The sequence below is a fragment of the Stereum hirsutum genome, assembly GCF_000264905.1.
Source record: "Stereum hirsutum FP-91666 SS1 unplaced genomic scaffold STEHIscaffold_2, whole genome shotgun sequence".
NCBI classification, from domain to species: Eukaryota; Fungi; Basidiomycota; class Agaricomycetes; order Russulales; family Stereaceae; genus Stereum; species Stereum hirsutum.
This window is the reverse complement of record NW_006763132.1, coordinates 71,819-91,592: the sequence shown is the minus strand read 5'-3', so window position 1 is coordinate 91,592 and position 19,774 is coordinate 71,819. Positions and strand designations below refer to the sequence as shown.

At 49.5% G+C, this 19,774-nt stretch overlaps 5 protein-coding genes across 5 annotated transcripts; 2 read left to right on the top strand and 3 right to left on the bottom strand.

Annotated features, from left to right (window-relative positions):
• Positions 1–3,201: 3,201 nt before the first annotated feature.
• STEHIDRAFT_107361 (MFS general substrate transporter) lies at positions 3,202–5,711 on the bottom strand (the record flags this gene model as incomplete). The annotated part of the gene is made up of 16 exons (XM_007299461.1): positions 3,202–3,384; positions 3,481–3,547; positions 3,624–3,708; positions 3,758–3,762; positions 3,830–3,918; positions 3,974–4,098; positions 4,162–4,194; positions 4,244–4,251; positions 4,310–4,583; positions 4,639–4,650; positions 4,710–4,753; positions 4,826–4,877; positions 4,923–4,973; positions 5,032–5,125; positions 5,193–5,381; positions 5,457–5,711. 16 exons carry the CDS (start codon positions 5,709–5,711, stop codon positions 3,202–3,204), a joined length of 1,566 nt encoding a protein of 521 aa, XP_007299523.1.
• Positions 5,712–9,244: 3,533 nt separating this feature from the next.
• Positions 9,245–10,378, bottom strand: STEHIDRAFT_152298 (uncharacterized protein; the record flags this gene model as incomplete). The annotated part of the gene is made up of 5 exons (XM_007299460.1): positions 9,245–9,549; positions 9,608–9,778; positions 9,835–9,900; positions 9,965–10,015; positions 10,087–10,378. The coding sequence occupies 5 exons, from the start codon at positions 10,376–10,378 to the stop codon at positions 9,245–9,247; spliced, it is 885 nt and encodes a 294-aa protein (XP_007299522.1).
• A 1,665-nt stretch (positions 10,379–12,043) lies between these two features.
• On the top strand, positions 12,044–13,604 carry STEHIDRAFT_144223 (NAD-P-binding protein; the record flags this gene model as incomplete). The annotated part of the gene is made up of 8 exons (XM_007299459.1): positions 12,044–12,073; positions 12,128–12,189; positions 12,255–12,500; positions 12,582–12,638; positions 12,705–12,792; positions 12,873–12,987; positions 13,065–13,175; positions 13,252–13,604. The coding sequence occupies 8 exons, from the start codon at positions 12,044–12,046 to the stop codon at positions 13,512–13,514; spliced, it is 972 nt and encodes a 323-aa protein (XP_007299521.1). The 3' UTR covers positions 13,515–13,604.
• An 804-nt stretch (positions 13,605–14,408) lies between these two features.
• On the top strand, positions 14,409–15,948 carry STEHIDRAFT_127725 (NAD-P-binding protein; the record flags this gene model as incomplete). Its single annotated transcript, XM_007299458.1, has 10 exons — positions 14,409–14,460; positions 14,560–14,789; positions 14,859–14,907; positions 14,974–15,030; positions 15,118–15,267; positions 15,332–15,377; positions 15,438–15,460; positions 15,526–15,575; positions 15,662–15,778; positions 15,916–15,948. The coding sequence occupies 10 exons, from the start codon at positions 14,409–14,411 to the stop codon at positions 15,946–15,948; spliced, it is 807 nt and encodes a 268-aa protein (XP_007299520.1).
• Positions 15,949–16,738: 790 nt separating this feature from the next.
• STEHIDRAFT_127724 (cytochrome P450) lies at positions 16,739–19,296 on the bottom strand (the record flags this gene model as incomplete). The annotated part of the gene is made up of 14 exons (XM_007299457.1): positions 16,739–16,914; positions 17,015–17,043; positions 17,116–17,148; positions 17,217–17,450; positions 17,514–17,543; positions 17,612–17,812; positions 17,879–17,945; positions 18,008–18,258; positions 18,323–18,495; positions 18,564–18,661; positions 18,716–18,759; positions 18,818–18,909; positions 18,976–19,076; positions 19,134–19,296. The coding sequence occupies 14 exons, from the start codon at positions 19,294–19,296 to the stop codon at positions 16,739–16,741; spliced, it is 1,692 nt and encodes a 563-aa protein (XP_007299519.1).
• Positions 19,297–19,774: the final 478 nt, after the last annotated feature.

The following is a 19,774-nucleotide window of genomic DNA, read 5'->3' as shown; positions in this document are numbered from 1 at the left end:
CTTTTGTCCACTACATTCTTTATCATGGACATATTTTATTCTCGGCCTCGTGAGTGTGCTCAAAAACACTACCTTTGCCCAACCTTTTTTTTAGGCTCGAGACCCTTCCCGGGAGGAAGGTTGCCACAAAGTTGCCACCGGCAAAGTCCGCAAACTCTACAGCTGTGACGTCATCGTTCTCGTCGCTCGTGCGACTTGCGCACAACTTCAACTCGACCAGACGAATTTCTTCTACATTTTGGTTCATTTACTACTTACCTCTCTGCTCGACGAACTGTGACGATTGTACCGAACTTGTACGATGCTATAGGCCGCACCTGCTACTTGTTCAGAGCCTGAGAACGTACCAGACCCACCGACACAGCCTTGCTCTCTCATCCCTACTCCAGAGAATATTTTCCGTATACTTGGTCTTAGCTTGCTCGCCCGTTCGACTTCCTTATCTATGATCCCGGTGTCATCACATACTGTGCTCCAGAACGTGATCATTGAATGTCTGTGATCACCTTGGTGGAAGTGAAAGTTCGTGCCTATCGTTGACAGACAGAAGCAAAGCATAGGCACAATTTGACTCTAGGACGGGGCCACAGAGGTAAGTCCTCTAGGAGCACGTTTTCCTTTTTACGACGAATTAAACTTTATTTGGTGCCAGTGGATGTGGGGCTGGCGGAGGGGAGGTTTTGGGAGAAGGGCGAGAGGGACGTTGGATGTAAGTGCTATGCTCTCGCTCCAAGTGGGCAGTCGACAGAGCTGGCCAGTCGACATTGATGCTTGTTGGCCAACCGGCCGTTCGTATTTTAGATCGTGGGTCCACGTCTTTAGTCGAGGTTGAGCAACGCCGGTGGTGTGATCATGCTCGGACAGGTCGGACGGTGTCTTGTACGTCATCCCTTCCTTAGCCATTACCATTCTTCTTTGACATGCTACCTCTAACTCGTTCTATCTTATCTTCCTCTGTCACCTATTATTCTCGTTGGCGTCACTCTGTTATATCTGACAAAGCCCAGGTGATGTACAAATCTGCAGAGGTCTAGGATTTGTTGAATGTCGAGTTTGGCACCTTGCCTGTTACCTACTTACCACTCGTGACAGCACCTCCTCTCACACGATCATGAACGGTTCCGCTATCATGGCTGTCACGACTGTCACAACAACAATGACAGCTAATGCCACCTCTCCTCACTTGCCCCTCCCGAAGAAATACACGATCGTGGGCTGCCTCGTCGTCGGGCAAGCGATCGAAGATTCAGACTGCGCGGTGGTGGAGGAAAACTGCCTATCAAGATGCCGGAGGGCATGTGGTTAATGGAGCAAGTTTTTATAACGAGATATCAAGGAGAACTGGAAGGCGAGGCATGGTCCTGCTCAGGTGAGCCAAGAAGCGTTCATATCGGTCATCGTTGGCCCTTTAGTTTTGCTTGGATGAAGTGTGTCTCGGCATGACTGGGAGAAGCGATGTTTCAGCTCTTGTGATTTGGAGTGGTAATCCGAGTCGTCATCACTCCTCAAACTCGTCGATGTAAACATTCCTCCGCGGTGGCATGGCTGCCCTGCGTTCTTTCCAGATCATTCATGTCTCCTGCATACCGCTTATTTCGACGGTAGATATTTTTGAAGCAGTGAAAAACTATGCTTATTCTCACTGTTATCCCTTACCTTTCACCCATGCGTACCCGTCGCACTCGTCTAGTTTCGATATCAGACATAGAGGTGCTCATGGGCGCTTATTCTCGTGAGGTGGCGGTCATGTAGTGACCAATGGGGCGGGCACCCGCGGGATTGTCGCGATCGGTAGCGGACGGCGCTAGAGCGGAAGCAAAATCGCACCGCCTCGTGCGCCCGATCCCTCCTCCATCCTGTTCCCGATTCAGGTTGTGTCTCGTTTTGCTTCCGCCCGTTGTTGGCAATTAGGCACGCGGAGGTCCAGAAGGCAGGCTAGGAGCCAAGGTACGAGGCTAGCACGGAAGGAAGAAATACTTGGCGTAGTACGCAAAACATTCTCGAGCGTCCATGTCTCGCTAATGTTGATCTCAACAGTGAGGTACAGCTGAGACGATTGGCAGTCATGTGTACGCTGGGGCATGAACGTTTGAAGTACCTCTTTTAGGAAATGCTTTACTGTGTTCTGTGATGGTCGAGTGTCTCGAGGACGTCCGCATTATCCATGCTCGCATTTCCTATGTTCACTATGAGGGCCTTGACCCAAGGCAGCGATGTATCCTTTCCCTCCGACAATTTGTTGATAAAAATATCGATATAACATATTCCACCTTAGAACGAGAGTCTGCAGTCACAACGGGCGCGGAGGTGACTCGGCTGGGCTCTGCTCGACATGTTTACTATTTTCCATAACGGCATGTATGGTGCATATATTAGCTTCCCAGCATAGCGTTGAACGATGAACATATTCTCCCTCTTCATCTTAATTATAAGCGTACGCCTACCCCCCCGCGCGCTTCTCGGATTTCCGTCTCGATAGTATACAATGACAATTAACTGAGAGTACCCAATTCGAAACGTCTTTGATATGGATGCTCATAACCTCTCCAGAGTTCACCTGATGTCAATGGAAGCTGTGACTCGACTGCCAGAGCTAATGTATCCTTTCACAGGCAATAATTCTTATTTGTATGTCTTCCGTCCGCACTCACTCGGCGTGAAGCGTGGATCCGAGACATACATAAGGCACACGACGTACCTGATCTCCGACTCTGAGCCCACCTTTTGCCGCAATTCCAGACTAAGCCCCATCATTTCCGTGTTCGATTTGCTACCTCGGAAGTCCAACACTAAGGTACTACGTTTGCATGCTACGTAGAGGAATTCTCCTTGTTCGGATGCTACCGCACCCGTTCATAAACATCCCCGGATCTTCGCCGACGCCCATCAGGGACCCTACATTACCGCCCTCAGGCAGCCCAGAAAATGTTCTTTACCGTCCGTGGCATGGTGTCAATGGCGAATGTGGCGAACACATGAGAAAGCTTTTTGAATAAATAAGGACCGACCTATAAATACACATACGAGGCTCTGAACGTCCATACGAGTGTCTATCCATGACGTTTATCGTGAACGAGTGACGTGGTAAAATAAATAAGCTACGTTGTATCATGAAGCTCAGTAAGCGAATGACGTAATCTGTAGGACATAATAAATAGAGTCCTTGGGCTGAAGCGCAGGAGTCCGAAACAAAGGTGTCGCCTAACGGGTAAGAGAACTCTTCATTCTCATTTGCTCTCCGTAGTACCATAACCAAATAGGGAAGGGAATGCCGAGAACAATGGCCAAACCAGCGAGGAGCGAATTCCCTCCTCCGTATCCAAGAGCGTCGAACATCTGTTGGCCAAACAGGGGGAAGGCGAACCCGACGAGGGAGCGTGAGACCTGCGAGGGATCGTAGCATTGATGAGCGTTTTGATTATACCAGCCGAGCAAGACCTGATAGAATGTGGATTGTGGGAGCATGTATATAGAACTCACCGCTGCAGCGCTCAGAGCGGATGCACCGTATTGGAAGGCATCTACGAGGTAGAGTTGGATCGGGAGGCTAACGTGACGATGATGAAAGAACTCAGCCCCGACTGCATCACATGTGATAAACGCTCAAAGTAAAGACAACTCACAACGTCGTCATCAACCCTGCACCAAATATTGCCGTCCCAATGATGGGTACAATCCAGTGAGTGTGCGCAGCCGCACTCCAGCCATCTAGTCCATGCAATGAGAGCGCATCAACCTAGAATGTAGTGAAACTCACAAACACTGTGGAGGAGAAATTACACGGTCAGTCTCTGTAGTAGACGGGGAAGATAAATACGCATCGACTTACAAAAGTCCAATCGGCACAAAGAACGATCCAACGATGAGCACAGGAACACGGAATTCAGGCTTCCCTTGTCCATCGTTATGTGCACTCAGCTAGAGTCTCGGATGTGAGCGATGTTCAGTCAATAGTAAAAGAGTTTCGTCGCACATTGGCGTAAATATTGTTGCCGATACGGGCAGCGCCATAGGTCGCGGTCAAGAAGCCAACTCCAAGGCCTATATAGGTAAGACCAGAGATTCCAGCACTGAAGTGGTACACGTCCGAGAAGAGGTCTATACGATACAAAAATAAGCATGAGTGTGAAGACCACCCTATCATAGTCAGGTATGACATACCGGGGAAGGTGGTGAACATCAGATAATATATGCCTAGAGTTTTTAGTGAGATACATTCCAGGAGAAGTATTTATGGCCATACCATAGATCCTATAACCCGTGATGTGCGTCAGTTGTTCAAAAGGTGACGGGGTACGTCTAGACGTACAGTGCCATATAGAGACTCAATACGAAGCAGATGAGGCTCTGAGAGAGCATGACGAACGGCCGCGTAAGGTTGGTCCATAACAAACCCAACTGGTCGCGACGGCTACGAATCAGAGCAGACGAGACGGCATGGGATTCCTCATCACTCTGCTTTTGCAGAATGCGCTGCTGGATGATTGGAGCATATGTCTCGCGGAGGAAAGGTATGCCTACGCAAGCGGCAACGGCCGCGACGCCGACAATGACGATGAATATATACTTGTATCCGATTGTTTCTGCGAGCAGGACCTACTTCAGCATGAGGGTATGGACGGTGAACGGCATGCATACCTGTTATGAAACCTAGAGGACGTCTGATGAGTTGAGCGCGTGTCCTAACAACTGTACAGTGAGAGACGTACCGCCAGCTATCGGACCGACGACTGGGCCGACGAGAGGCCCCATCCTACGAGGAACGGATAAAATAAAATGAATATTACAAGCGAGAATTAGAATGCAACATGGGTCGATTACGAACGTGTACAATCCCATAGCAGTCGATCTATGTTGAGGAGCAAACAGATCTGCGTCTTGTCAGACCACACAATATTGGAAAGCGAGCATTAAGTTATCACCTTGGATGACGCCTCCACCGACGGCAAGGGGCGCGGATCCTACCCAGCCCGCTGCACCATTTATGTCAGTTCGACTCCTCTGTTCCTCGAGACAGGCGTAGCCACTCACCAAGGAAGCGGAATCCTATGAACGATCCCGTATTCTTCGCAAACGCGCAACCGATATTAAAAGCGAGAAAGGCTAAGTTATTCAAGTGCAATACCTAAACGGGAGAATATTCTCGACGATCAGTAAAAACAAACAATAGCACAGAGGACGGAACTGCTTACCCAGACCCTGCCATACATTTCGGACATTGGGGCATAAAACAGCGGGCTGATAGCGAAGGCGAGCAAAAAAATAGATAAGGTGAGGGACAAGATAGTCTCATTTGTGATATTGAAGTGGATGGCAATATCCGGAAGGGCAGGAGACATCATTGAGCTAGCAAGGGGGGTGACAAATGTATATAGAGAGACCTAAGGTGTACATTTTCAGCGAGTTCAGCCTGAAAAATGCATCATATGAACCTTGATTGAAATTGAGCGACTCACAATACAAGTCATGAGCCATTTCTTTGCTGGAGACCAGTTGCGCGGATTGGCAGGATTAGTTGCCCACTCATCCTCCTCCGTCCCCTTCGCCCCCTCTTTGGAGTTCTTCTGCTTTTGCCCACCTTCGTGACCAGAGAGTGTCCGCGTGTCGTCGTTGTCAGGATGAGGCGCAGGTTGGTCTACTGTATGCTGCTCGAAATCATCGTCACGAGCCTCTGACTGAGGGGCTCTGTCTAGCTGAGTGGCGCCCGACATGTTCCTTGCGATGTATGAGAGAGGAACACAAGACAAAAAGAAAGAAGGTAAATCTGATATCCAACGCCAACGGAGACAGTTAAGGTAGGCATGCCGGGCCGCTTAGGTGGGGGGAGCTGATCAAATATCGAGTTGCCAACGATGTCACAGCGCCATATGCGGCTGAACACCGCTCCAGCCCGCAGCGCTTCTCAGCTGGCGGGGCAACGCTCCATCCTTTCTAGCAGCCGAATGCGCCCAAGATGGTGCGCCAAAACCAAGCAGTGCAAACACGTTGCCAGTTTTAGTTCGATTCAGTATGAATACCCAAGCTGCTGGGAAACAGCTCTCGACCGCACGTCATACGCATCCGACACTTCATGTCCGCACGTACCGCACTGGACTTTGATTACCCTAGTTCGACAGGTATGAGAAATTTTCGGCCCATCTACACAGCTCCGAGGAGGTGCGGTTTGAAAATAAATGAGTGTCCATCCTCCGCTTGCTCTTCACTTGCTCCGTTCCCCAACAACGTCGTCGTCCGGCTCAGGACCTTACGCCCTCATGCTCGAGAAGTGTATACATAACATGTATAGCCCTCCTCATCTCAGCCCACCGTCGTCTCAGACGTTATTATGGCATGAGAGCGGGAATGAAGGAAATACCCAAGGCGGCAGGGAAGAGAGATATCATGACAAACAGAGAGGACGAAAGAAAGGATGAGACAGCTCAGGTCAGAGACCCCGTCGCTCGTGACCTAAGAGAGTGTTATGCGGTTACGGTGCTAGGCACAGAAAATTATATGATATTATAGTTATATGGTACGAATTTTGAAAGTCTCAACATCCTGCAATAGTTTGCGAGGCCCGTGAGCTTGCGCCGCTAGTTATAACACCAGTTTCTATGCCTACTTCCTATCTCGCACATCTGGCTATGGTATTCTTGGTGTTTATTGAATCGTATTTCATTGACTCAGTGTTGCTCAAGTGCGGTCTCGCAGTTGTTTGCCTTTCATTGGACCGCGATGAATTGATCGGTGTAGCACATATCCCTGTCTCTGAGAAACGTGTCAACTCATCGTGACGGTAATGGTTTTCTTTTATTTTGTGCATTTAAAACCTTAGTTGACTTCGGACTGTGTATCCGGTCACGTTTTTTGTTCCTGTTCGCGGTGTCCTCCTATATCTACGAGCCCGCTCTCCAATATGATACTACTTGTTCTTTTATTCACGTGTGATCACGACGTATGGTGCCCTGAATTCTCAGTGTGGCGAGCAAGGAAACATCACGCGCAGGAATCGACCATGCTCGGAAAAATAGCTCACCAGCCCCTGGTGAACAATTGGCATCGCCTATCACCGATTTCGATCATTTGTGTGAGCTGTGCATTTTGGCTGATGTGCTTGTCCTCCCGATAGCCGGTAAAGAGATCGCAGTCCTCGGCTGCTTTCTAACAGATGCCATGTTGTTAAGGTGCAATCGGGATTGCCTCCCAGCGCTGTTTGAGCATGCCAGGGAATTCTCTCTATACCTTCGGATCACGCATTCTCATAAGGCTAACAACTTCCATCCCTGTCGATCCGCACAGCTCCGAGGATTTGCGTAGGTATCATCCGCTATCAGCTATACGTTGATGGGATCGCCAAGTGTAGAGATACTGTAGCAAACGTTCATCAAAGTTGGGCGAAGGTAGGAGGATGAATTCAAAAGCGGTGTTGCGAATTCGTGGAAAAGGTACCACCTCTGGAGTTGACGACAAGTAAATGATGACCATTGTATGTATTACTTCTTGCTTCTTTTGTTTTCTTTCCTTCCGGGTTTTCGTCAGTGCACTGAGTACGAGAGGCTCGGAGGAACAGGACTGAGAAACTGATAGGGATAGTCCCTTTCAGCAAGTCCAATTGGCATTTCTTACTCATTCTCCTGGCCAAACAGACGGTTGGGAATGCAGATACGTTGCGGGACTCCGAGGCCACAGACATTCCGTTACAATACTTACCCTGATGCTATAACCGCGATGAAGCATGGCTTGAAGGCAGAAATGTGAGCTGGAAGGACACCAACGAATCCAGTGAATGTCGATCACGGAGATTTATTTAGAGGTTCTAACAAAGAACTTGTTGCACAAGACCGGGAGAAAAAACGCTATTTCACTCCGCAAAAGCCGGATACGACTGAACTCCGAGAGTGTTGCCTTCAGGATGATTATGTGGTCCTGTGGGAAACTGTTCAGCTTCGTGGTAGATTGCTTAGGCCACGCCCTAGATCCATCGGGGGTGACGTTTTCCCTCCTCTTCATACATCGGTCGCTATTCGGCACCTTCTCTAGGCCCTTGGTTATCTCTCCACGTTATCGGCTGCTATTAGCCGTCACAACAAAGCGTTCTGTGCCATAGGCATACAAGCAATACGAATCTTGACTGTTCACCATGTTAGTATCACTTCGAGGATTTCAGTTGACGGGTGAGACAAATTCTCTCAATGGCGTAATGATTTGCGTCGATTCCCACTAGGACCTTTTTGATCGGCCTTACTTGCGCCCGTCTATGACGCTGTGATAGTACATATAGCGCCCATGAGCGCGAATCCTTCTATGGTATCAGCGCTTAGAAGAATGGGCATCCCGCCATTGATTGCCGAACGATCTCAGGGCTCTGTTCTCCTATGTTTCGGGTATGTAGCTAAACAACTCGCTGCAGTGCCTCCTATGTTTAACTTATGCGACCGAGGCTTCCTCACCATAGAAGAGGCTTTGATATCTTTTGAACCCTGATGACTCTCTCTGCATGAAGTGTACGGTACGTCAGTCGAAGTATCAAGCTAGTGGGACCTTATCCGTCGGGACGTTCTGATTTCTGTGTTGCGTACCTACATGGAACGGTATGTTTTCACCTATCGACTCCACTAATACAAGTGTTTTCTTGCGCACCACTTTTCGGGACTCCCAACACCCCGCGTTGCGTAACTGCGGAACGAAAGGCTAGCCTATCAAGCGATCCATCGCGCCGTGTCCGTCTGTCCGATTGCATGTGTACGTAGAACAAACCCAATATGGCTATCATTCCTTGTGCACCTATGAAACATCCGTGATCGCCCTGAACGAAGTTTTCGGTTTATGGTAGCATGAAGAAGTCACCAAACTGAGGCGAATGAGCCCGATGGACGAGCATACAGTCATAGTATATATCTAGTTTCATAACACATAGTATACATGGGCGACTGATACATGTCCGAAAATAATCTAATCATAACTTGGTCATGCGCGAGTGGACGAAGTGGGGCAGCCGTGGAAGTCTAAGGACTTCTGGGACGAGAACGGGCGAGAACATCTTGGACATGACCATGGTGGAATTTCCCCGTGCTGCGTCAACTCGTGTCGTAACCGATCGTGAGTCCGTGAAAACCGAGTTGTACATAGTGGCCAATGTTTGCAGACATACGTCTTCCGTGGTTTCGCAGCATGTGATCCCATATGTACCTACTTACAAAGAAAGGCATCGTTAGTAGACTGCATGGAATCGTGAAGTAGACGGATAGGGACGGTTTAAATCAAATCAAGCGCCGACCTTTCGAGTGTATTCGCTAGTAAACTGTTTAGTGCACCCTTCCTCTAGGCAGGAAAGACGCTTCCTGCGCTTCCGCCCGGCCACAGCGCCCGAGTCGGTGTGGGAGCTTTCCCGCCCGCAAGGAGAACTCTGTGTCGCGTCGCCGGTCTCTTCAGACATAGTGAAGTCTTTATCTGAGGAGGGGGAAGCATCCATTGCAGGTGACGGGAGGCTGAAAAGGTCTAGCGAACTGGTCGGCGTAAACGACTGCGAGTAGTCTATCGGGGCGCTATGAGATGAAGGCGGATTCGAGCCTAGGACATCATCTCTATCAGAAAGTGTTCCCCGTGTAAACATTCAAGGCACCCATACCGGCGAATTCGGTCATGTAGTCCATACAGTCGGAAGGTAACTCGTTTGACGGTCCAAGTGACGAGGATAGGGGTATAACGGAGCCGTTGCCATCGAATGTCCCTGGAATATCTGCTGAAGCTTGCGAATTCTCAACCTGATTGAATCCGAGCAACATGTTCGATAGCTCGCCTAACAGTGCCTACAGTTCAGTATGTACCAAGAGACAGTCAAGAATATTGACGTACCAGAGCTATATCCTCCGAAATCTATGCTGGTAAAGTCTAGTGCAGAGCTGAACGTTTCTAAGTCGTCTGCAAACGCAAATGGACAGAGTCAGAACTTGCTAAGTCGAAGAACGAAATATGAGGATCTTACGATTGTCGTTCGGATTACTTGAGCTTGAGAGTACTATCTCCGAGTGCCCACCTATCATACGAGTTAAAAAAAGTTCAGTTATACGCCTAAGCGGGATATACGTAGTGATTGTTAGGCCATACCTTGGGTGGTGGGCGTAGCTAAGTTCATCGTCGATGCGGCATCCTGCTGGAGTGGAGAATCGATGCTTATATTAGTCGACGTCTCGACTTGTAGACGGCGAGTGTTGTCAGAGCGGGTGAGCTTGAGTGTGATGCATGGTTTAGTGGGAAGGGAGACCGGTTGGATGGGCTGGGCAGTAGCTGATTTGTCTACTGTTTGTAGATCCCAAGAGCAGACGCCATCCTCAGAGGAAAGCAGCGAGATGCAGAGGTCAAAGCGATCTAATACGTCTAGTGTCAGAGTCAGAGGCATAGTATAGAATAGTGGTGTGGAAATGCTGGCAAGTCACCGTTTAAGAGCGATGTCGCCCATGCTAGTAATTTGATGGGACGAGTGCTTTACAGGTTGGTTACGGTAATGGAAAATCAGATACCCCAAGGAGTACAAGCGTGAGTATCGCCATCCAACAATCAAGAGATGAGCGGCGCCCGATGGGTGCAATAGCCAATGATGCTCTTCTGGAAGGTACATGCGACAATGGCACACCCCTGGCTGCTGTGGACAATGTAACATGCCATAAACAGTTGATGAACGGCCACGCAGATGCACACCTTGAGATTTGAGATTGCGCCATCGGTTGTATTCATGATGGTTGGAGGGAGGTGATAAGGCTAAAGATAACAGGCGAATCATCGGGCACGTGGGATACCGCTAAAAGCTGGTGGAGCCCCAACTCGAAGCTGATGAAAGTGGCTGGTTTCATTGTACTTAGTGTTTGAGTGGAATAGCCTTGTTCACTAGCGGAGTCCTCTTGGCATACTCGACCCACAAAGCTCATATGTGCTGCAAGAACGGCGATCCCGGGTTCAATTTGTATTGTAATCCGTCGGTCCTACGGAGTGGAGGTCCATTTTGTGGCATGCAGATCGTCTTTGTTGCTCGACATTGCCTCCTTTTAGAACGAGTGCCCTTCTTTGATGGTAGGTCTTAGATCTTGTGCCGTGGCCAGCCGAGCTCATGAGGCCGGGACTTGCCGTCCCGTGCAGCGCGCAAACTTCGCCCTGCACTTTCTTCTTGTCTCCTAGCCCTCGCTCACCTTTGCTGCTCATATGGTCGTCACCGAAGCGTCTAGGTCCCATACATGGTTATTCCTAATCGATAGTCAGAGTGAGTTTCTCTCTCACAAACAAACAAGTAGATAAATAGGCACTTTGCCGTGGAGTCGGTTGATGCGACCCTAACCTTCCGCGTGGTATGTACACAGAACGGCTCGGGTACCCCGATACGCAGCGCCCAAGGAGCTCGAGACTTTGATTGCCGTACGGTACATTCACTCAGGAGATTGTGCAGCACTATGACTTCTTTACCAGCGAAGCTCCGTCTTCCTCGGATTAGTTACTGAAGCGAGTGCTGTGGCACTCGAAAGCTTGGTCTGCGATAGGAAGATGTACGCAACCAAACAACCCGGGATGCCAAGAAATGTGATGTCTGGACTCGGATTGGACTGGAAGCCGCGGCGAATCATGAGCGACGCTCGGGGTAGCCGGAGCTCAGCGCTCAAGCACCAACTTGCTAGCTTGCTTGCATGATGGAGACCTGATGGACACGACAAACATTGGCATGTAGTATCGGAAGGCCGATCGTGGGTGTGCGGCCAAGGTAGGTTCTTCTCCCACGTCCCCACGTCTGAACCACATCTCAACCTCTTCTAGAAGTGGTTCTGACGCTGCCTTGAGGGTTATGGGTGTGCGGCCGAGGTAGGTTCCACGTCTGATCTACACATCATAACCCCGTTCTAAATCTGGTTCTGACGCCGCCCTGAGGCCTGAGATACAGCCTCTTTCACGCTCAGTCAGCGCTCCACAGATTCTGTATTAGAGCTTTCACGCACTCGATAAGAATACGAGGTACTCTGCTGCAGCGTCACTTACCTCCCGACTTTAACACTCACACATCTCTCTCCCCAGGCCTGTTTCAATGGAGTATACACGTGAAATCAGAAGCCCAGTAAGTTTGAACCGAATATGTCTCGTCCCAAACTGAACTCGCCGTCGCCGTTAGGAATTGGACCTCGATGCCATTCCAACTCTGACGGGAAAGGTTGCTATCGTCACGGGAGCCTAGTTCGTCTGCTTGTCCCTGATCTCTCTGTCCCCTGAGATAATGATCATCCCGCCTTGATATCCAGTGCTCCTTCCTCCATCGGCATCAATGTCGTTGAGCAGCTCGCCTTGAAAGGTGCTAAGGTCTACATCGGTGCTCGCAGCCTCGAAAAGGCACAGAGCGCCATTACTGAACTCACCAAGACCATTCCCTCCGCGAATCTGAAGCCCCTTGTTATGGACCTGAACGACCTCAAGCAAGTCAAGGCTGTGGCCCAGGCGTTCGTGAACGAAGAATCCAGGCTCGATATATTGGTGAACAATGCTGGACTGTGAGTTTTCGGTAATTTTGTACTGATTTTGGGTTGGAGTTGGACATCGCAGAGCAAAGGTAATTGACGAGTGCGATATAGATTAGCTCGGCCACTGGACAAGAACGAGCAAGGCATTTCTGTCTCTTTCAATACCAAGTACGTGTATCCCATAGCCCCTCCGAAGCATTGCAATGTTCTGACGTCCGTGACGGAAACTCAAAGTCACCTTGGCCCATTTCTTTTCACGCTTACACTTCTGCCGCTTTTGAAAAAGACGGCGGAGTCCTACCCAGGCGTGCGAGTCGTCAACGTACGTCGCCCACTATTCGCTATAGTCTCTTCTTCCAGGTCGCTGATCTCTCCTACTCTCGAATCTCAATCTCACCGCAGATGTCCTCAACTACGCACTTCCTTGTACCTGCCGGGTTCAAGTTTGACACTCCCGAGTCGTTCAACGCGGATCTCGGTGGGACGGACGACCCGAAGTCGAACATCGCTCGCTACGGTCTGTCATCCGTGTCCTTTCTCGTATATTATCGCGTGACTGAGATCGAGTGGTTGTTTCACGACTGTTTTCGTCAGGACTATCGAAGCTAGCGAATATCCTTTTCACGAAGGAACTTCAAAGGCGATTTGATGCGGAGGGTGTTGCGGCGGTGGCCATTTCTGTGCATCCCGGCGGAGTCAAAACGCGTTCGTCCATCCATTCATTGTGCTCTGACTACACGGACGACGCTCAATTATCTCCTGGTTTTATTATCTTCTGCAGCTGGATCGATTAATTTCGTTGGTCCCGCTAATGTGGCCATGCTGGACGGGTCTATGACACCCCTCCAGGGCGCGATGACTCCGCTCTTTGCTTCCACGATGCCTGTCGTTTGGGAGAAGAAGACGGAATACGCGGGAAAGCATTTGACGCCGTACGGATACATATCGGAGGATCGGCTGAGCGATAACGCGAAGGATCCGGAGTTGGCGAAGAGCCTGTGGTCTACGAGTGAGACGGTTATCGCGGATGTTTTGGCGAAGTGAGATCTATGTAACGGAAATAGCAGTATGGAGGTAACGAATGTCAAGCTTCTCGCCGAACGACGGTAAGACCGTGCCAAATTTGCATACTTATGAGATGTTCAATGAATGTACTATTTTCCATTTGTCTTTTTTCGTATCGTCCTGATGCAAATTTAGGACGCTTCTCGAACGGCAGTTGAAGCAGCTGTAACAAAGGTATCTGCACGCTAGGTTGCCCCGTAAAAACTCTGATATACCATTGATATACCACAATAAAAGACTCTGTCGGAGTGCCGGACCGGCATGGGTCCCACACGATTCACCAATGACGCTTCGGTGCGCCTGGAACAATAGCACTTCGTGATTATCCCCATCAAGCTTCTCACCAGTGACAGGTTGGTAGGGATGAAATGGTGCGCAAGGCATACACATGGCGCTCGTACGCAGTGCACAAGCAAATCAAAACAGTACGCACACCATAAGCTGAGCGCCGTACGAGATAACGATGAGAATGCAGCAATTTTTCATCAGAGAGCGGCATGGAAGAGACGGTGAGGCGGGCAGCCCTCTCCCCCTGGCGTTGCAGGAACTACATGGAGCTTTAGATATTAGGACTTCTCTTCGAATTGGAAGAATTGATCAGAAGGTAGGTGACCTAGCAGCGCCTTTGTGTCCTGCAGTCTGCGAGTGTGCCTTTACCGCTCGCAACTTCGGCTTCACGTCAAGTATTCTCCTGAGCTCAGCCCGACGCGCGAGTATAGTCCTCCATCAGCGCTCCCCGTCGTCCAAGTCGTTCAATGGCGACCTGTATAAATGATCATGCTCGTGTACCATCGTGAGTATCTCTTTCTACGCCCCTGTATCTTACCCCCTCCGTCTGTTCATCATCTTAGGTGAACGCAGGGTATATTCATCATGACCTCAACTGCCCCACGTACTGCATTCGTAACCGGCGCTGCGTCGCAAGGTATGTTCCCATATCGACAGTTGTTTCATATAACCCAATGTGTATACGCCGTCCTACTCAAATTCTTTTTTTGACTCCGTGCTGCTCCTTATCCCGTAGGTATTGGCCGTTCTATATCCATCCGGCTTGCACAGGACGGCTTTTCCGTAGCTTTAAACGACATCCCATCACAGGAAGAAAAGCTTTCGGAACTGAAGAAGGAGATTGAGAGGATATATGGAGCCAGTAGTGACCAGCGATGCGTGGTCACCTTGGGAGACGTGTCGTCAGAGGGAGATGTCAAACGGATGTTTGAGGAGGTGGTCGATCAACTCGGTGGTCTGGACGTTGTGAGTCTTTCCTGCTATGCAGGAGAAGCCACAGATGTCTTGACACGCCATTGTTTGTTTTCTTATTAGATGGTTGCGAATGCTGGGATCTATATTGCAATGAAGCCCATCCTTGAGAGCAAGCCTCGTCCCCGTCATGATTATTTGACATATCTCAAAATCTAATCCACCATTCCTCTCGCAGCTTCGCTCGACGCTTTTGACAGAGTCATGTCGGTAAATGTCCGGGGCATGTTTTTATGTAGGGTTTCATTCTCTCCTCGCCCATACTCAATCAGCAGTCACCTTTGCAATTCGTTAACCAACTTGATTGGCGCCGATCCAACAGGCTACCAGCATGCGGCCAGCCAGATGATCAAACAAGGCCGTGGAGGAAGGATAATAGGTGCATCGTCCTTGGTCGGAAAGCAAGGCTCACCTTCGGCAACTGCTTACAGTACTAGCAAGTTTGCTATCCGTGGCTTGACACAGTCCGTTGGTAAGTTCCGCATAACGATTATAGACTGGCATGAACTGACTTGTGCTCTATTTGTCTGATCCAGCGCAGGATCTTGGTAAATTTGGCATCACCGTGAACGCTTATGCGCCGTAAGTACCCCAAAGGTCCTACCGCGTGTACAGAGACTGATACTTAGACTGACCCTCTAGCGGCGCCATTTCTTCCGATATGCGTCAGTCTTGCAGGCTCGATGGTTAAGTCGGTAGGAAACATGCTCACAACGCCCTTTCAATACAGTACGGAATATGGCCAATGATACTGACGATCCACCAGCGCTCATAAAATCTGTGCGTACTTCACTTTCCCCCGTTCCGCTCCCAGTTCGTAAAAAACATAGGTTTTTAGTCCTTCTGCTTACGAGTCCATCCTTTAGCAAGCGGAAGTGGCCGCCGTCAAGAGAGTAGGGGAACCTGAAGATGTGGCAGGATTGGTCTCGTTCCTCGCCTCCGACTCATCGAGCTTCATGACCGGTATGTACCCAACTTACTTTGTAGAGGTTCAGTAATGGAACTATTTTGCTATTGGGCTCTTTTTCTCCTCAAATTTGCGTATACTTCGCGATCAGGACAAACTGTGAGTTATATTTTGTCTTCATCATGATTTATCGCAATATTGACGCTTTCGCAGTTGACCATCGACGGTGGGCGGTACTTCGATTGATGTGGCGCAGTTCCCCACAGTGCAGCGTCAGGGGGTTAGTTGTCTCGAGAATGGACATGCAAACAAGAATTTCTGCATGTAGAGCCGAAGAACTATGTACACAGGTATGTGAATTAGCACCGCATGATGCCCTCGCTCGTCCAGTGTACGGACTTTGCGTCTGGACAAGATATCATATAGGAGCATCTAAGTATTGCAAGAACCCATATGTGCGTTCACATGGTGGGGCGGAAAATGCAATAGCGCAAGAATATTTTACATGCATAGTTCTGAATCCCCAGTTCTTCGTCCCCACACTCGGATAGTCTGTAAGAAGGCAAGAAGGCAAGTACTTGGTCTTGGTACTTCGCTTAATTCTTGGGTAAATGAAATGAAGGATGATATGATGGGCGACTGTGAATGGCTGGATAATATGATGCTTGTGTACGTTGGCGCGTCACCATGGTGGATTCTCCCTGCAATCTTGATTCTGTCGTATTCCGTTCTCCTAGTATCGCCAGGAACGTAGCCAGCATAAATGATACAGAGGACGAGTGATGTTCTAACGTCAACAATAACGTTATGTTATCTTCTCGACAAACCTACGTCGCCGCTAGAACATAAGGTCAAATTGTCTGGCATCAATCTCACGCAGTACTTCGCGATTGGCGTAATAATCTAATACAGCTGATTGTGGAGAGACGAAGACGGAAATAATCATTGCGCCACCGACGCAGTACATGGTATCTATTACACAATACGGGGCCAAAGCCACCTCTCGTCATAGCCCATGGAGCTCCGATCTCAACTGCTAATCCTTGCGCACCTCCCCATTGGCATCGCGTTTTATCTGGGAGACGATCATCGGCAGAGAAGGTTTTGACGTTCCAGAGACAACGGGAGAAGACACGGGGCCCATCAGCCATTCGACACGCTTCTCTCCCAAGGAGAAACGGAAGTTAGGGACGAGGAGAAGAAGGACCATTTCTGTGATGGCGCAGGTTATCATGCACGAGGTAGAGGGATAAGTTAGCCATCGTCGCAGTTGAGACAACATGAGTGAAATTAGGCAGAGAACGGAACTTACTCATCTCCATCTGCGAGAACTTGAAGCCACTGTGCACGGTCGCGGAACAAATACATTGTCATTCTCCCGAAAATCGATGATTGGTAACGCTTTTCACTCACATGCAAGACCTCCCACCGCCCAAGAACGTCAACCTGAAGACGTGAGACGTAGATGCATGATTAGTATCTCTCACGATTGGTGCAGTGAGAAATGACTTTACATGTTCGAGTATACCCCTGGGATGCGAGCGTCAGCGACAGTCTCAGGAAGAGGTGACAGCCATCGTTCAGGTTTCCACTCGGCAGCATCGGGGCCCCAGGTGCCGGGGTCAGTGTTGACAGCAGGTATGTTGATGAGGATGGAAGTTCCCTTTGGGACGAAGATCTCGGTGATTGTACGACCGTCGTTGCATTTGACAGGCGATCCCAGTGGTAGGATCGCATCACTGCGCGCACTGAGTGGACAGTGAACAAGCATAAGCAGCGTTCGAACGAAATGTGGACTGGATTGTACATACACTCTAGGGATAATAGGAACCGGTGGGAAGCTGCGAGAATGGAAGTCAGTAACTATAAGGAGCATGAAGATGAGGCGCATAGGACAATAGTGAGTCACCATCGAAGAGTCTCTCTGCATACAGCCTCCAGGTACGGAAGTTCGTGCAAGGCGTCATATTCCAAGTCGCCTCCGGCCTCTTTCCGAGCATTGACGAGTTCCTGGCGTAATTTCTCCTGCACCTCCGGGTTCTTTGCCAAAAGCGAGAATGTGCGAGATAAAGCATTCGAGGTGGTGTCCATGGCGGCAAATACTAGACTCCTGTGTGGGGCCAACAAACCGCCAGTCAGTAAGGCGTGCGAGGTACGCAAGTCATCTGAGACGTACGTTATTTGGCCCAATAGTTCGTGGTCTGGAAGTTTGTCCGCTTCGCTGGCGACCATGTTTGCCTGCACTGGGAGCGATATCAAACCGTCAATCGCAATAACTGTCGCTATTAGAGACGACACAACTCACTCAAAATGCTCAAAATATCCCTTCCTTCTCCGATCTGATGAACTACCGCATCGTCCCCTCTCTTCAGAGCGGCCTTCTTCTCATCGAATATCTTCTTCGAAGACTCGTCCATCGTATCTGCTGCCTCGACCAAAGCTTGGATGTTCTTCGAAGGGATAAGACGTATGATCCAGCGACGGAACGCTGCTGTGCCGATATTGGAGAGGTACGGAAGGATGAGAAGAAGCATCTTGATCTTTCCGGCTGTCGGGCTTTTGAAATGTGCGAATTGGCAGTGAGATGATGGACGTCGATCTCAATAACGGAAAGACGTACAAGAGCATCTTCACCGCCGTCGTATAACGGTTGGTCTTGCCTTCTTCAAGCGTTTCGAATGAATATCCGAGACCGCCTTGGCCGATGAGTTCCAGCGCGACGCGAGTCATCCATTCCAGGATGTCCAACTCCTGCGGACCGTTAGCCAGTCTGGACGACAGGAGGTCGTTAAGCTGGATTTTATGGGTAGGAAAATCAGTTAAGCTCGCGGGGAAACACTTCGAAAAGAGGATGGATATACCTTGTGGGTGATCTTGTAGAAGGTCGGCATCATGTAGCGCATGTGGTTGATGTGGAAGACTGGACTCAGCAACTTCCGCTGACGGCGATGATGACCGCCTGAATAAGATGTTAGCGTCGAGAAATAGGGACATTTACATCACGGGAACTGACCAAGGGTACTCAAGATTCCCATTCCAAAGAACAGTTTATTGGACCTATACGAGTGGAACATGGTTAGGGTGTCGCCCAGAGTATAGCAAGAAACAAGCTCACTCGATAGCCACGTCTGGCTCCTCAAATATTTCCTGGTCCTTGATCAGGATGCTGTACAGCGCCTTTGGATCGCTGATATGCAGCTGCATACCCTGTTGAGGTTGCTTGCATCAGTATCTGCCGCAGAAAAAAACAAGGCAATAAGAGCGGCAACGTACTCCAAAGAAGCCCCAAGATTTGGCAACTCTCCCGTAAGTCTCGGCAAGCTCGACATGAAAGTCCCAGCCTTCGAGTAAGCCGAAGACTTGGGGGAGATTACCTACATGGTGTCGAAGATCAGCAGACGACGCGATGTGGAATACAAAACGCGACGCACCAAGGGCAAACGATTGTGCAGGAGGGCCAGGAATGTTTCGTAGATGCGACTGTTTGTACCAGTACCGCGATTGCCATAGAACAAGAAGCACTACACATCCTAGTACTGCGAAGGAACTCCCAGACAGAAGGAGCGTCTTAAGATTTGTCTCGAACAACATCATGACGAGTGAATACTGCAGCACGCTCAAAAAAGTGACATGGGCGTAGCGGTCTGAGCAGACATATATAATAGCACCCAATGCGCTGTCAAAGCTACATCACCTGCGGCTCTGAAGGAGAGCGAAGCATGGCCAGTTCCGCATGGTATTATACGTACTCGAGCTGTGCGAACGTCGAAGTTCTCAAGTGCTCGGCGGTTCCACGATGCCCAAAGCTGCCTTCACCACTGTTGCGCTGTAGATCAAGGTGCAATACGATAGGTCAGCAGTCTCGTTCAGGTGTACAGCATCACAGTCTCGTGCGGATTACCTGCGGAGGATATACTTGGAATACGATCAAAAAGATTGCCCCGAGAGTCTCGAGCTTCATCATACCGATCTGCAAGATTTTGACGATCTCGTCTAGCTCAGATATCTTAGAGCTACAAGATCAGTCGGAGCCACTACATTCAACATTTGAACAACTTTGAAAAGGTGACTC